Genomic DNA, 15704 nt, shown 5'->3' with positions numbered 1-15704 from the left:
ATGTAGACAAAGCTCCCGTAAAACTAAGTAAACTCTGTGATGCAATAGCTACAGACAAATTAATTCTCCACGAGGACGACGAAACAATGAACACTTGAAGGAAGCTTTTTCTTGATACTTACCTTACAGATCACATCTGCAGCATGAGGATTCAGGAACTGGACAACAGCGAGGCCTTTCTCTGAATATAACCAGATCTTCTTCACGTCATGCTGCACACTTTTAGGCAATTTCTTATGCAGGCTATCCACATTGAGACCTGAATGGACGCCATTCAAAATAACCGTGTCTGGTACCAAGTAACCATTGGATGCAGTATTTTCTGCAAACAACAGAACACACGCATAATAGGCATATAATATTTGGAGCAACAGAATTATGGTGAATAAATATTAAAAATTCAGTACAAAAACTGATCCCATTTCAGTGTTAGAGTAGTGAATAGAATCTCAAATTTGGTATAAAAACAACTGGTAATACACAAAATACAACTTTCATCTATGTGAAGTGCAAAGAAGTAAAAAATCTCAAAATCCTTTGGCTTTATAGTGTCTGACAGTACTTAAATTAATGTTGGATAAATAGCTCCAGAAGGTAGCGATGGGGCATTTCTCAAAGTAAAAAGCCACATTGCAAGTTACAGTGGGATTCAAAACACTGTACACTGCACCTCCACTGCGATTCTACCTCTGGACTCCTTGATTACAAGTTATCAGTGCTACTGGGGATGCACATTGTGTTCAATGTTAGATTTTCTGATAATGGTAATGTACGAGGTGTGGCTAGATAAAAAACGGATTGATGTTGCTGTTGACAAACGGCAAGCACGTCAAGGTCGAGAGGTGCATGAGTGAATAACGTGATATCCTGCCTATCGACCGTGTGATTGCCCAGGGTGTGCGGCGCTCAGTTCTGCTGTAGCTTGTTGACGAAGTGAACCAACCGTACATCTGTGCTTCGTCGGAAACTTTGTTAAGTGTGAAAGTGGAACAGCGTATCAATGTGTAGTTTCTTATGAAACTCGGAAAATCTGCCACAGAAACTCATGGTTTGTTGAAGGAAGTGTAGGGAGATGAATGTTTATCACACACGCAAGTGTTTGAGTGGTTTCAAAGGTTTAAAGAGGGATGAGAAGTGATCGCGGACAACTCGCATCCTGGACAGCCTTGCACTGAATGTCGGTGAATTGATTCGAATTCGGTTCCCAAAGGTCAAACTGTCAACCAACATTATTACATTACGGTGCTGACAACCCTTCGTGAGCGAGTAAGAAGACGACGGCCTGATTTGTGGAAAAGCAAGTCATGGATTATTCATCAGGACAATGCTCTTGCCCACATGCCATTGTCAGTCAAGGCTTTTTTGGCCAAGCATGGGATCCCAGTGTTAGAACATCCACGCTATTCACCGGATCTAGCTCCGTGCCACTTTATTTTCCCCAAAGGTCAAATCAGCACTGAAAGGAACCAGATTTACGACCATAGAATCTATGAAAACAAAAGCGAAGGAGATCATGAACATGGTTTCAGAAAATGATATCCAGCACTGCTTCCAGCAATGGAAGGTTCGTATGGAGCGGTGTAACAATAGTGCAGGGAAGTACTTTGAAGGGGATATTGTTTGTATTGTACAAAATAACCCATAAAAGTTTTTGTAGCATCAGTACGGTTTTTTCTAGCCACACCTCGTATCTCTTTTCCTCCTAAATCTTTTCCCACATTTCTTACAAATATAAAAGCTTATTTTATAAAAAAGGCATGTGCGATTTACTCACGTTGTTACAATACAATATAAGTACTTAAAAATATACTATAAAAATGATTACTTACGGTTCATGAGTATATGTTTTATAGAAAACACAACGTTTTGAGACACAACTAGTCTCTTCCTCAGGTGCGCTTCTTGGCAATCGGAATGACTTCATGTCTACGTCAATTTACACAAAAGAACAAGGAATAAGGTGATAGTAAAAGATCATAGTTAAAAAAGGTATTTGTTAAAACTTCCCTTTGTGTGCATAAAAACTCACTTCTCACATTGCCAAGCATGAACCTCAAATCTAAAAACGACCATAAAAACATATCTCCCATTACACGTTAAAACCCCACCTCAAGCAATGTTGTCTATTTTTTTAAGTACTTATATTGTATTGAAATATAAAAGCAAAATTTATTTAGATAAGTTCTAATTATAGCTTGGTTCCTGGCGAGCTTCACTGGTGGAAGTATATGAATTTCCTTATTAAGGGAGCAGCGAGGGTGATTCAACAATCTGCCATAAAATATCACTCCCAAAATGTTGGATGTAAAACATATTTGTTACTTAACCAAAGGAGGGTAGGCAAACTGCATAGAATCAAATGTAACCATGGATGTGACAAAGTTAATTTCCATTCCACAAATATTATCTGAAATTTGAATATCCAAACTATTAAAAATCCTATACTTGAATTAGTTCTGATGGCTGATTTCCATGTTTGAGTGCTTACTAAAAGAGGGCACACACTTCATATTTAATACAGAACAGTACGTATGGTTCTCTCACGGGAAAACCTACACATTATGCTTGTAATGCTTTTAAATCCCTCACCAGTAGTGCCGGTTGGGTGCCAAAACTGGAGGTCTCTTGTCTCTTCATAGACAAGGCTTAGCATTAAGGAGTCATAGTGCATGGGCAAAAAGGAGGGGAACAATTGCCCCCCCCCCCAAAATTGCCAGCACTGTCTCAAATATATCAACAACTACTTCTGTATGAGCGAGGATGTTTATAATACAAAAACACAACTTTCTTATAGCATTTATACCTAAAATAGAGATGGACTGATGTAAAATTTTTACCAGTGATGAAGTGGGAACATAAAATTTGCTTACACTTATAACTGATATTCTACCTATCAAATCTAAAATTGTAAATGTTCCTAATAGAATATATAACTAAGTCATTGATTGTTTTTTTGTATTGTGGTCACTTCAGCACATAGGCTATATTTTCCCATCACGCAATACAAGGCCCCTTAACTAAAACAAAATTCAGGACATTCCCATCACACAAAAATAAAATGTCTGTGATAAACTTTCTAACTAAATTTTTAACACTAATTCATTCATCCACTATTAAAAAGAACTAATACTAGTCTGTCTGTTAGGATTAAAATATTCTAAATACGCTTTAAGAAACACTCAGCACATATGACAAATTCTACAGAATTATACTGGCCATAGGTCCAGACGGCAGAGCCTTGTTGGCCTAGAAAAAGCAGTTACCGAGGTGTACTACGTGAAGTGAAGTTGACCTTTGGGTGCTATAACTGAAGGTCATTCCATAGAACTAGGTGATTCCTATAGGTTTTTACTTTGAAAAAGAAACTGCACATTTAGAAAATTCATAAATAATATCCTTATATCTGTAAAAATAAAATCAAAATTACATAATTTCACATTACATCGTAAGCTATTATAGATATATCAGATCAGGTAATTTTACCAATAAACTGATATACCTATATTGGCTGATACCGAGAGGGAACCAATTAATCTGCTCCATCCTTATTTTGAAGTGATGAAAATATCATTATTTATATTACAAAATCAAGCATAGCAGTATCGGTTCAAAATTTATTGGAGTAGACCAGAATGAGTGAAATTCTTTCATCAGATCGTTACATGAAACATATAAACTGAAACATATTACATGAACTTTTTCTTGCATGGGGATGAAACACACGCAGATACACAACTTGACAACGAATGGCTCCCTACCTGCTGACCAATAAACATGATGCAACGTGTAGTTACTCAACGCTGAATCAGTGGTGGTGCTTGCTCCAATCGTGGCTTCTATGATGCTGCCAAATGCCAGCAAGGTCCAATTGCGTTTCCCTCCTGTATCTGGAACCTGGACTTGAATTAATTCGGCAACATCGCGAAGAGAAGGGAAAGCCGAATAAATATAGCTCAACCCAAATCCACTGGGCAACCACGAACTGTGAAGAGAAGCAACAGGAAAGTTCAAAACACTGGTAAATACATGCTATGAAATGTGACAATACCTCTTCTGTCTCCCCACTAATTTCTTTCTAGCATTTTTAGTGCTCTCAGATGTATTACATACTATTAGTTGCAGTTAACATCAACACTATCATAAAATACTACCTCAAAATGAATAAAAACTTGATTCTCCACTACACAATAGTTTGTTTTTCTGACTTCTATTGATAAAACCACTCCTAACACTTACTCCCTTAGCATGCCAATCACATATTTTGTTACTTATTTCAGTTAAAGCACAAAAATAAGGCAAAAAAGAAATGAGAGCTTGAAAGTTTCAATACACAAGTGAGATGAAATAGGAAACACTCACCAGGCAAAATAAAATGTAGATATTTTGTATCAATACCACCACTTTTATTTCTATTTCACTTGGGTTACTTATTGTGAGGTTGAATGATTAAATGATGAAATGGATGATGGGACAACACCAGTGATACGTTCATGCCTGGCCAGGGTTCAAATAGCTTTGAAGCACTTTATGCTTACTTCTCTGCCACGGAGGCTGGCAAAACCTCTTCTATTTGTAGAGATACGATTCCATACATTAAATAGAAGATGCAGTAATGATATAAACTATGTACATTTAATTTGTCTATTTCTATTTCCTTCCCCTTTATTATAAAAATATGAGAATAAACAAACCTGAATGCTAGAAAATGGGATGGGATGCAATCCTTGTAGGGACAATGCCTCGTTGCCTCTGAAGTCTCTTGCCCATAGGTCTTCACAGTGTACTCCAGCTCATCAAGCAGCAATGGGTCACTTCCATTCACCCATGTGTACACTATGTCTATTGGGACATACTGGCACAATCTGTAAATGAGATAAGTAAGTAAAAGAAAGGTTGATTTCTTTAAAACATGATAAAGACCCACTAATGAACTCTACAAGCAGGGATGAGTCAGACTAGTACTCCTAGCTTTGCCCAACAGTCAGAGCTACAAAATATTGGTGCTGTGACAAATCATCAATTTTTAAAGTTATGTGAGCTTTGTCATCATGTCGCAAAAACATTTCTTTATGATGTTGTCATTTTGTTCAATTGTGTTTACTGCCAAGCTGACAAAAATGAAGCATATTTCTGTTCAGTGTCTGCCTCATTTACCTTTCCATTTCGTTGTCATGGGTTCTTGATCACACATTTGGAAGAGTTGGAAAGCATCCGAGAAACACTGAACTGCTTCAGACTCCAGAAGATTTACTGTAATGTTTGTTAGCAAGTGGGAAAGTGCATATTCTTGGTAATGACTGTACAATGATTGCAAGTGTACAATTTCTTAAATGAAGTCAATGAAATCAGTAGAGCAAAAGTAGCTGTGAATACACCATTATCATGAAGATATGCTTTGAAGAAATAAAATACCGATGACTTAAATAGTGTTTTAGCCAAACTTAAGTAACTAGTGAGCAACCTGTAATGCAATTCCATGCACATGTATTTATTTCATTATCAAATAGCAGTGATACATGTTAACGTTGATGCTAAATGACAATACTGTTCAGCTCAATCAAACAAAAATGAATTTCGGTTCACACTACATTTGTTTGTACATCCTGAATCATAGCAGTATGATTATTATTATTAACCTGTATAGTGTTTGCTATAAATGAACCAAATTTCTTTCACATAACCCAACTAACACAACTTTGAGAACTATTTTTTTTTCTTTTATTCAAACAATACCCTTTTGTTCCAAAATTCATTTCTTAAGACTGCAATTTTTAATTGTATTGCTCCAGGATATTTTCTTCATGGTGGCTACAAACAAGCGGAAATGAAATTCCCTGACTTTTCTAGGTTTTCCAGGACAACATTTACATTTTTCCCTGACAAATACAAACTAAACTAAATCGATGTTTTTGCAAATGGAAATAATAAACTTATACAGATCCAGGTATGGATTTGTTAAGTACCAATATTATCTTCTATGAAATTGACTTAATTTCTCTATTCTCTATGATTTGAATTCAAAACAGAAAATAGTGAATTTGGAAAATTATTACAATTCAAAGCTAGGGAATGATTACAGAATTTTATCATACGCAGTAAGTTTAAAATAAAATACTTGATTATTTTTAAAGTTACGACTAAATGAGATAAGAGTGAAGAGTGATTGATTTAGAAATCTAACTACTAACTCTCTAGCCTTCTTAAACCCGAAGGTTCATGGCTGCAGCAACACAGGCCTTCCATGTTTCCCTATTTTGAGCAAGTTCTATATACTCTTTTCCATCCCTACCGATTTCCCTTAGGTCCATCTCAACGTTGTCCCTCCATCTTCGTCTTGGCCTTCCTACAGGTCTCTTACCATCAGGTTTCCCAACAAGAATCCTGTAAACTCCTCTTTCCTCTCCCATTCGTGCCACATGGCCTGCCCACCTAAGTCTTCTTGATTTAATTATTCTAATAATATCTGGACATGCATACAAATTATGTAGTTCTAAATTATGTAACCTTCTCCACTCACCTGTCTCCTCATCCCGTTTAGGTCCAAAGATTTTCCTAAGGATCTTATTTTCAAATACTCTCAATTTATGTTCCTCTTTCAATGTAAGGGACCAAGTTTCACATGCATATAATACTACAGGCAAAATTACTGTTTTGTATATTTTAACTTTCAGTTTCTTAGATATTAAACGAGAAGACAAAAGTTTATGAAGAGAGAAGTAACATGCATTTCCTGAATTAAGCCTACTTTTTATTTCCTCTTTAATATAATTTTCATTTGTTAATATTACTCCTAAGTATTTGAATTTGGAAACTGGTTCAAACGAGTTGTTATCAATAATTAGATTTTGATTATTACCTAACACTTGGTTTCGGCCTGTAAGCATATATTTAGTTTTCTCTTTGTTAACTTCCAAACCTATCTCTTTAGCAGTTTTGAAAAATATTTTAGCATTATTCTTAATTGTATTCACATCATCCCCCAGTAAGTCTACATCATCTGCATATGCTAACAACTGAGTCACACCATTTAATTTTAGTCCTTCTTTAGTTTCTTTTACCTTCCTAACAGCATATTCTAAGGCAAAATTAAAGAGCAATGGAGATAATGCATCTCCTTGTTTTAACCCATCATGAATTGTAAATTTGTCAGACATATTAATACCCACACGAATTTTACTTTCTGTTTCACTGGTGCATACTTTTATCATACTAACAAGCTTCTTAGGTATTCCAAACTCAACTAATATATTATATAGTTTATCTCTTTTGACTGAATCATATGCTTTTTTGAAATCAATGAATAGCTGATGGACATTTTGATTATATTCCCACTTTTTTTCAAGTGTCTGTCTGATGTGAAAAATTTGATCTGTAGTTGATCTGTTACGTTTAAATCCACATTGATAATCACCTATAATTTCATTAGCATATGGGGTTAGTCTTGTTAAAAGAATGTTAGATAATATTTTATATGTTGTTGAGAGTAGAGAAATTCCACGGTAATTATTGCAGTTCATTTTATCACCTTTTTTAAACACAGGAACAATTATGGATTCTTTCCACTGTTGAGGGATTTCTTCTTTATTCCATATTAAACAGATTAATTTATGAATTTGATACATTAATGAATTTCCACCATATTTAATTAACTCAGCTGGTATTAAATCAATGCCAGGTGCTTTGTTATTCTTTAGCCTTTTAATAGCATCTTTAACTTCAGTCAAGTTGGGTTCTGGAACTAAAGGTTCTGCTGTGTGTACTTCATTCACTTCTGATTTATCTCCTACATGGACATTTAAAAGGTCATTAAAGTAGTTCTTCCATCTATTTAGAATATCACTTGGGTCAGCTAGAAAATCACCGTCTTTATCTTTTATCAAGTTTACTTTAGGTTGCCACCCCTTTCTAAATTCATTTACACCTTTATATAAATCTCTGATATTTTTATTTTTGCTGTTTGTTTCAATTTCGTTAATTTTGGTTTTCAAGTAATCTCTTTTTTTACTTCTAAACGTGCGGTTAACTTCTCGCTTTATTCTATTATAATTGTTTAGATTTGTATCATCAGAGTTATTTAACCACCTAAGTCTAGCCTGATTTCTTATTTCTATTAGATTATGACATTCATTATCAAACCATGGCTTACTTTTTCTCGGTTTATGGTATCCTATACTTTCTTTAGCTGCTGATTCTATTGCATCACGTATGTGCTCCCAATTCTTATTTACGTCTGTTTCATTTATATTTTCATCATCATTTAAATCCTGCAAAACATCAAATCTATTTGACAGTTTAATTTGGTAATCTTTCTTAATTCTTTCATCAGTAAACTTTCCTGTATCAAATTTTAGAACTTTTAGATTTTGTTGATTATGATTTATCACTGAGAGTCTTTCTCTTAATTTAGCAATTACTAAATAATGGTCACTAGCACAGTCAGCACCTCTATGTGTACGAACGTCAATTATACTAGTATGCCTTCTCTTATCAATGAGAATATGATCTATCTGATTGTGAGTTTTACCATCTGGAGAAGACCAGGTATATTTATGGATATCTTTATGTTTAAAAGTGGTACTTTTCACAATTAAATTCTTTGAGGTTGCAAAAGTAATCAATCTTATACCATTATCATTACTTAATTCATGAAGACTTTCTTTACCAATCGTGGGTTTAAATGTCTCTTCTTTGCCAATTTGTGCATTACAGTCACCTAACAGAATTTTCATATCATACTGAGAAAATTTATCAAAGACCTGTTCTAACTCTGCATAAAAATCATCTTTAGTATTATCATCTTTATCTTCCATTGGTGCATGTATGTTTATTAAAATAATTTTACACCACCTACCCTGTAAAACTGCATATGATATCCTATCATTAATAAATTCTACTGTTTTAAGAGCCGAGATAATTCTATTATTTATGAAAAAGCCTGTTCCAAAATTATGATTTTCAGTACCACCATAGAAAAAAGTATAATTTTTAGTTTTACAATTCCCTTCTCCTGGCCACCTAACTTCCTGGACAGCTACTACATCTAATTTATACTTAACTATCTCATGAACTGTAGAAATACAATTTGTAATTTATCAGTGTCCTTATACATTCTCGGTATTACATGTTGATATTTCCACTGAGGTTTGGAACCCTCTGCTTCCAAGAACCATGAGTGTGGACTCATTTTTTGATGTATAAAGCTACTTCTCTCTTCTCTGTAAAGCAAACAACTTAACTCTTGCATATAAGTGAAACAATTGAATTGTACAAAAGAAAGTGGCATATTTCCTTACATTATCAATGGGATTTCTGCTTCAGTACAGTATATCCAAGTGAAATACTGTGAAACTGACAACATGCAGTCGTCATTGCTGAAGAAAAGGGTATGGAGGTATTAGAAATTTAAAGCAAGGAATTTATAGAATTGCATTGTATAGGTACCTCTGATTTAGCTAACCACACATTAAAACAGGAACACTCTGTTACTAACAACTTCTGAACGTTCATATACAAGGGGCATCCTGAAAAAAGCTCCAATGGTGCCTACATGCAGCACTAGTTGTCGGAGAGCAACACACACACATGCAGGCAGAAATAAGTGGTATGTAGCTGTAATCTGGTACAGTTGCAATGCAGCCGTTTTAGAACAGTTCTAGGTTAAACATTGCAGCTCTCATACAGTCTCCCACCGACCGCGATGTAGCCTACGTGTAGTAATCAGATTTTTGCACGCTCAGCATTTGGCACAAAGCCACCAGGAATCGTGTGAGGTGTACAAACCGGACGTCGTGAGTGATAATATGGTCAGACGATGTTGGAGACAATTCACAGAAGGCCAATCGAATTTGCACAAGCCCATACAGCTGAGTACACGCGGGCCCTTTGCATCACTTCAGGTGAGAGATCTTGGACCACTCCCTATACAGCCCCGGGCCTTGCATGTACCGACTTTCATCTCTTTGTTTAACTGAAGAAGTTTCTGGCAGGACAAGGATTTGACAGCTACACTGCTGTCAAACACATATGACATGGGCATACAAAATTTAGTGCCATGCTACAACAAATGCCAGAACAACGCTGGTGATTATGCAAAAAATTAGGTTAGGACTCACTGTTACTAATGCAATAAATTACAACTGATATTCTTGTTTTATTTATGCCAAACCAGTAGGGATCTTGATTTTTTTGTTATTTTTTCAAATTGGTGTATTTTTTTTATTTTTTACTATTCGGTGTTATTTTCCCCAAAATTCACATTTTCATTTTAGTGCATTTTCTGGCAAATACTTGAAATTATACCTTCATGGTGTTTTTAAACTACTGTTTCAAATTGTAAGTCACATGGCCTACGCCTCTTCGTGAGAGTTTCATATCTTGAAAGTTATTTTGGAAAAGTTATTTTCCATACTGCCTTTTTAATTTTAAGGTAAGGGTTTCAGATAATGGAATTTTCCCCGTACATACTGAAGGGTGCATAATGACCATACGTGGCGAAGCACCCAAAAAATTTAAATCAATCAATCTCACGTGACAGGTACCGATATATTATAGCACCAAAAATTGGCATTAACTTTTTTGACTTGTTAGTGTTACGTTTTCCAAAATTCGTGTTATTGTTTTAGAACATTTTTCTGCCAAATATACCGAAACGTAATACTCCATTGTGCTTCTAAACTATTATTTTAAATTGTAGGTCACATGGTCTACGTATTTTTGCGACAGTTTGATATGTTGGAACAGATTTTTGAGGAAGTAAAAGTAAAGTGCTCCCCTGCACTTTGCCATAAAGGTGTATAGGGGTGTGGAGTTTGGGCCCTACAGTTTGTTGATCACGGCCGAAAATGGGGGTGATGTATCAGCACAATGCTCCTGGCTACCTTTATCCCTCAAAGTTTCCTCCAGGTACGCGCTTGATAATGCTGGGTGGGTGCCGGAGCAGTTTGAATATGTGGAAAAGATTCCGGTTCTCCCCCACAGGGGATCGACCCCATGTCTCTCGCATGGTAGTCAGACTTTTTAACTATTGAGCTCCATTATTTCTCGCACGACAAATGCCGATGGTGCGCACTTAGCTTGGTAATTCAAAACACATCCTTAGCTTGGTAATTCAAAACACATCTCACGCGACAAATACTGAAGATGTGGCTCCTGTGTGACGGTAGATACGCACTCGATCTTCTGTTAGAACCCTGCCACTTTGCTCTGTGATGCAAATGGTTTTGATAGAAGTTGAAAAAATTGTTGGAAATACATGATTTAATGTGGCTGTCAGAATTATTCCATTATAGTTTACTCTTGAATAAAATGTTGAAAAGTTGCACTTTCTATGTATACAAACATGGCCTAGAAAAGACAAGAATGTTGGATTTCATGGAATTTTTTTGTTGTTTTAGGACTTTTTTTAAAAAAAATTGCTAAAAACGCCAACAATTCGTATTTTATGCCAAATTCGCATTATTTCGATATTTTGAACGGGCGAAATATGTGTCCAGACATCACTGCACATTCATAAACACAACTTCGCAGCAATTACCATTTTTCACGGTTTTCGCGTTTGCGAAAAATCAACGTCCCTACTAATTGGAAATTACATTCTGGCCACCCCTCGTATAAATCACTAGATGGAAAGTGAAAATTTTGCAGGGTTGGAAGAGAAAAGTCAATTCTTGAAGAAAGTGATTTGCTTTTATGATTCGAGTAAATATGATATTGAAATATTTACGTATTTTATTTCATAATATTGGAAATTAACTTCACTCAGTGAGCGATTAATGACCATCTCACACGAGTTTAAACAGACAGGACAGAGAGTGGTGAAGTAAATTTGAGGTTGGGAGCATGCATGCACTTGCCAATTTTTATAACGTTAAAAAAAAATTAAAAGGTAAAGTGCTCCCCTGTGCATAGCACCACGCCATGAAGGCGTATAGGGGGTGTGGGGGTAACGCCCTACACTTTCTTGATCCGGTCGTGAGTGGGGGTGATGTGATCAGCATCATACCCCTGACCGCCTTTACCCCCCAGGTACTCATGTCATTCGACACTGGCGGGGCCGCTCCCATCGTTAGAAAAGTTCCCGGATTTGAACCGGCCGGGGATCAAACCCGGGACCTTTAGCATGGTAGTCAGACGCGTTACCGACTGAGCCACCGCGGCCACTATAACGTTCACCAATGCAGATTTATGTTTCACTTTTTCGTGATAGTATTCAATATATATCCCGTTTTGTTGAATTCTTCTTGATATCTAAGAATAGTGCAATGTTATTGTAAACGTATGTTAACTTGTGCAAAACCAGTAATACATCAGGATGATAAAGAAAACCTTCGTAAGCACAGCTACATTAAATAAGATGGAGTGAACCAGAAGAATAATAAAATTCCAGCAGCATATTTGCAGTCTAAAGCTCTTCTTGTTTATGCACACGATTTTTGTTGGATGTTGTTGTCCGAAGACATCCAACAAAAATCAATTCCAGACGAGTGCCATGCATGCAATTTCTGTCGCATGTTGTAGTGAGATACTTTGTCGGGTGGCAATATTCGACAAAATTCGTATGTATCTTTGTTTCTATGCCTTACTACGATGTCTGACAACTATCGGACGGCGCCATCTGCTCCCATCCCCTCCATCTGTTGACAGTTTTGTCCCCTTACTACTCCCATACGGACAAGAAAAAATGATAATTCAATGTATTTTCCACGTAATAGAGGCTTAACACATTTTTCTGCCCCTCCGGAAATTTTTCTCTCTATCTCTCCTTCTGCTGCCGTGGTTGTGTTGTGCATAAAAGGGGCCTAAAAGTTGAGGCCGAAACTTAGCAACAAGATTTCCTGTTCCCGTGCAGAGTTCCATAATAATATCTTTAAAAAAAAGTCAATGAAAACAAAATTGCCTGACATTTCCCTGACTTTATTTGACACCTCAAATTCCTTGACTTTTCCCGGTTTTCCAGGTCTGTTGCCAGCCTGTTCTTACTACCAATTTATTTACAATTACAGATAGAAATTTTGTATGAAACCTTGTTTTTCCTGGGCTGGTCATTTTCAAAATTTGATTTCATAAGTTTTGTATTTGATGTTGTTATGTCACTTTGGAAATAAGCTTTTCAATCATGGAGCTATTTGAAAAGAAGAAGTAGCAGAGGGTCAGATAACAGTGGTGATGGGACTCCTGGTGTCAAGAATGTATCAAAAAGTCACTTGGCAGCATGGATGCCTGCAGGATGTTTTCCAAGTGAAAGGAGACAAATGAGCAGTATTTTCCTCCCATAATAATGTTCTCCCTCCCCTCTAAAAACACTCCTTGATTTGAGGTTATCATGTTCCTGCAATGCCTTTACAATAAACATAAATTACTGTGAAAGAAATTAAATAATATGCATGAAATATATAATTTTATGTTGACATCCAATTTTCAGGGGAGACATCAACGCTTGCCAGGTCCTGGAGCTCACATGGTATTTCAATTCATGACAATTCAACCAAAAAAAGGGGGTTTGGGAACCCATGCTGCCCTCCTCCCAAAGAAAATCCTGTATGACTGTTTTGTTCTTAATGATTATTTGACCTGAAAGAATATTCTTATAATTAATTATATTAGTTTATTTACATTTATTAGGAAAAAGGCACATTTTAAAAAGTTTCACAAATCAAGAATAACAGTTTTTTGACCAATTTTTGAATTCTGAAAATTAAGAATTGTGTTTAAAACCATTCTCCCTGCACCGTATTAAAATTTCATCACGATTGGACCACCAGTTTTTTTTCTATTTATAGAATTTCCAAGAGAGAGATAATTTGCAAAACTCAAAAGAAAAGCACTTCTTTTTCTCATACCGATAAAAAGATAGCAGGCATACTGGAGAAACAAATCGTTAACATGGATGAATGCAGAATTGAATAAGCTAAATTTTTATGTAAATCATTTTTATGTAGGTCTACTGGTTAATTTTTAATTGGAGTCCAAACTCTAGTATCTATGATTTTTAATACTTCCTTTTGGCATCCACATTCATTTCTTTGCATATGAATATTCCAAAAATCTATCACGTGACAGTTTTGTGAATATTATTGGATGAATATTGTTAGTTGCTCTATACTCAGATGGGATAATGGGAAACTTCAGTACTACGCCATGGGCGAGGCTTGTGTAATGCTTTTTATTCTCCTGTTTCTTTAGTCATATATTTTGTTACGTTGCAGCATATTTTAATGTTGCTTATTATATGAATTATGCATATTGTTAATATAATTTGTTCAATTGCACTGATTTTTAACCCATGCTAGTTGATAGCTGAGGGGAAGATCTAACTCCCCTCCCCCACATACAGATATAAAGAGAGGGGATGGGCTGGTTAACAACATTGGGAGGGCCCCCTTATATACAATTTCAGTTATAACTTTTTAACTAACTTGTTCCAGATAATAATTATGTTTTGAGAACATTTGAATTTTATTTTTTTTTCGTTTTGTGTCCATTTTCAACCCAATTTTTCCTCAATTGAAACCCCTTGCAGATGAAATTCTTGTCCTGTAAATTGAAAGTACTATGAGGTTATTTTATTTTAACTTTCATGGGCCATACTCTGGGAGCAAATATCTCTGTTATTTATGATTTCCGCACTTGGAAACACATTTTACATTACATCCAAGTCTAAATGTATCAATAAAAATTATTTTTTAGTTATTAAAGAAATAATACATAATTCTCGAGGGGTAATGTTGGACAATGGCCCTGGACATACCACTCCTAAACCACCCACTCACATAGTAATATAAGGGTATGCTTTCAATCAAATAATCACTAACACTAATGGGCATCCAGAGGATTTTTTTTTCTTTTTTTTTTTTTTGAATAGGGGTAAATGAGGCCTATTCTCCCATAATAGTGTCTTCCCCTTAAAGAAACAGTCCATCGATATGACTTTATTATGTTCCTGCAATTTTATTTTAATAATAAACACAAACAACTGTGACTGAATCAAAATTATGTGTGTGAGATATATAATTTTAGGTCGACATTCATTTTCCATGGGCTGGCCCCCATGGCAGAGTGGTTAGCACATCATGCTACGACACCAAGGGTCCCGGGTTCGAATCCTGGTCTGGGAATGGATGTTTGGGAGTGTCCATTCATCAATTTTATCATATCATCACTCATCTGCATCTTCGAAAATTAGCCAAAAGTGGCACAAAGGCGAAGTAAAATAAAGCAAATCAAATCATTTTCCATGGAAGGGGACATGGCCACCCCTTGCCCCACTGTTCAAGCATCTATGCAAATATTATTTAAAATTTTATGCTCTAAAATTTGACCAATGATATCTTGAAGCTAGATTTTGAGTTAATTTGAAAAGTATAAAATCCGGTAGACATTTTGAAAGAAATTCAGAAATAAGTTGTCATATTTTCAGAAAAAATGAAAAAGCCATTAATTTTATTTCTGGGTAAGTTAAATCATATATCTAAGTTCATTTTAAAAACATTTGTGTTGCCGTTACACCTTTCCCTTTCAATGATAATTCAAATTTTAGTAATCCATGTTTTCGGTCCAAACTAATTGCATATTAAAATTTTATTAATTTATTAGTCTACTAAAATATAAATATGATATGTTGGCATTTTTTTCTGGATCCCTTGTTGTTTGGTTAACATTGTTGTGAAGTTTCAAAAAAAATGAATAATTTATAAGGGAGATAGAAT

The 15704-nt window shown here is 35.5% G+C and overlaps 1 protein-coding gene across 1 annotated transcript in view; it reads right to left on the bottom strand.

Moving 5' to 3' along the window:
- Gnptab (N-acetylglucosamine-1-phosphate transferase subunits alpha and beta) overlaps window positions 1–15704 on the bottom strand; it is an 89082-nt gene that overhangs the window by 68186 nt on the left and 5192 nt on the right. Inside the window, exons 3-5 of the mRNA XM_083121296.1 lie at window positions 4692–4862; window positions 3759–3982; window positions 123–322 (exon numbers count right to left, since the gene is read on the bottom strand). Coding sequence (XP_082977422.1) covers window positions 123–322; window positions 3759–3982; window positions 4692–4862 — 595 coding nt within the window. The remainder of the gene's footprint in view (window positions 1–122; window positions 323–3758; window positions 3983–4691; window positions 4863–15704) is intronic.

This window comes from Lepisma saccharinum, chromosome 4, assembly GCF_977018435.1.
Source record: "Lepisma saccharinum chromosome 4, izLepSacc3.1, whole genome shotgun sequence".
NCBI lineage: Eukaryota > Metazoa > Arthropoda > Insecta > Zygentoma > Lepismatidae > Lepisma > Lepisma saccharinum.
The sequence above is the reverse complement of the archived record's forward strand: the minus strand, read 5'-3'. Positions and strand labels throughout refer to the sequence as shown.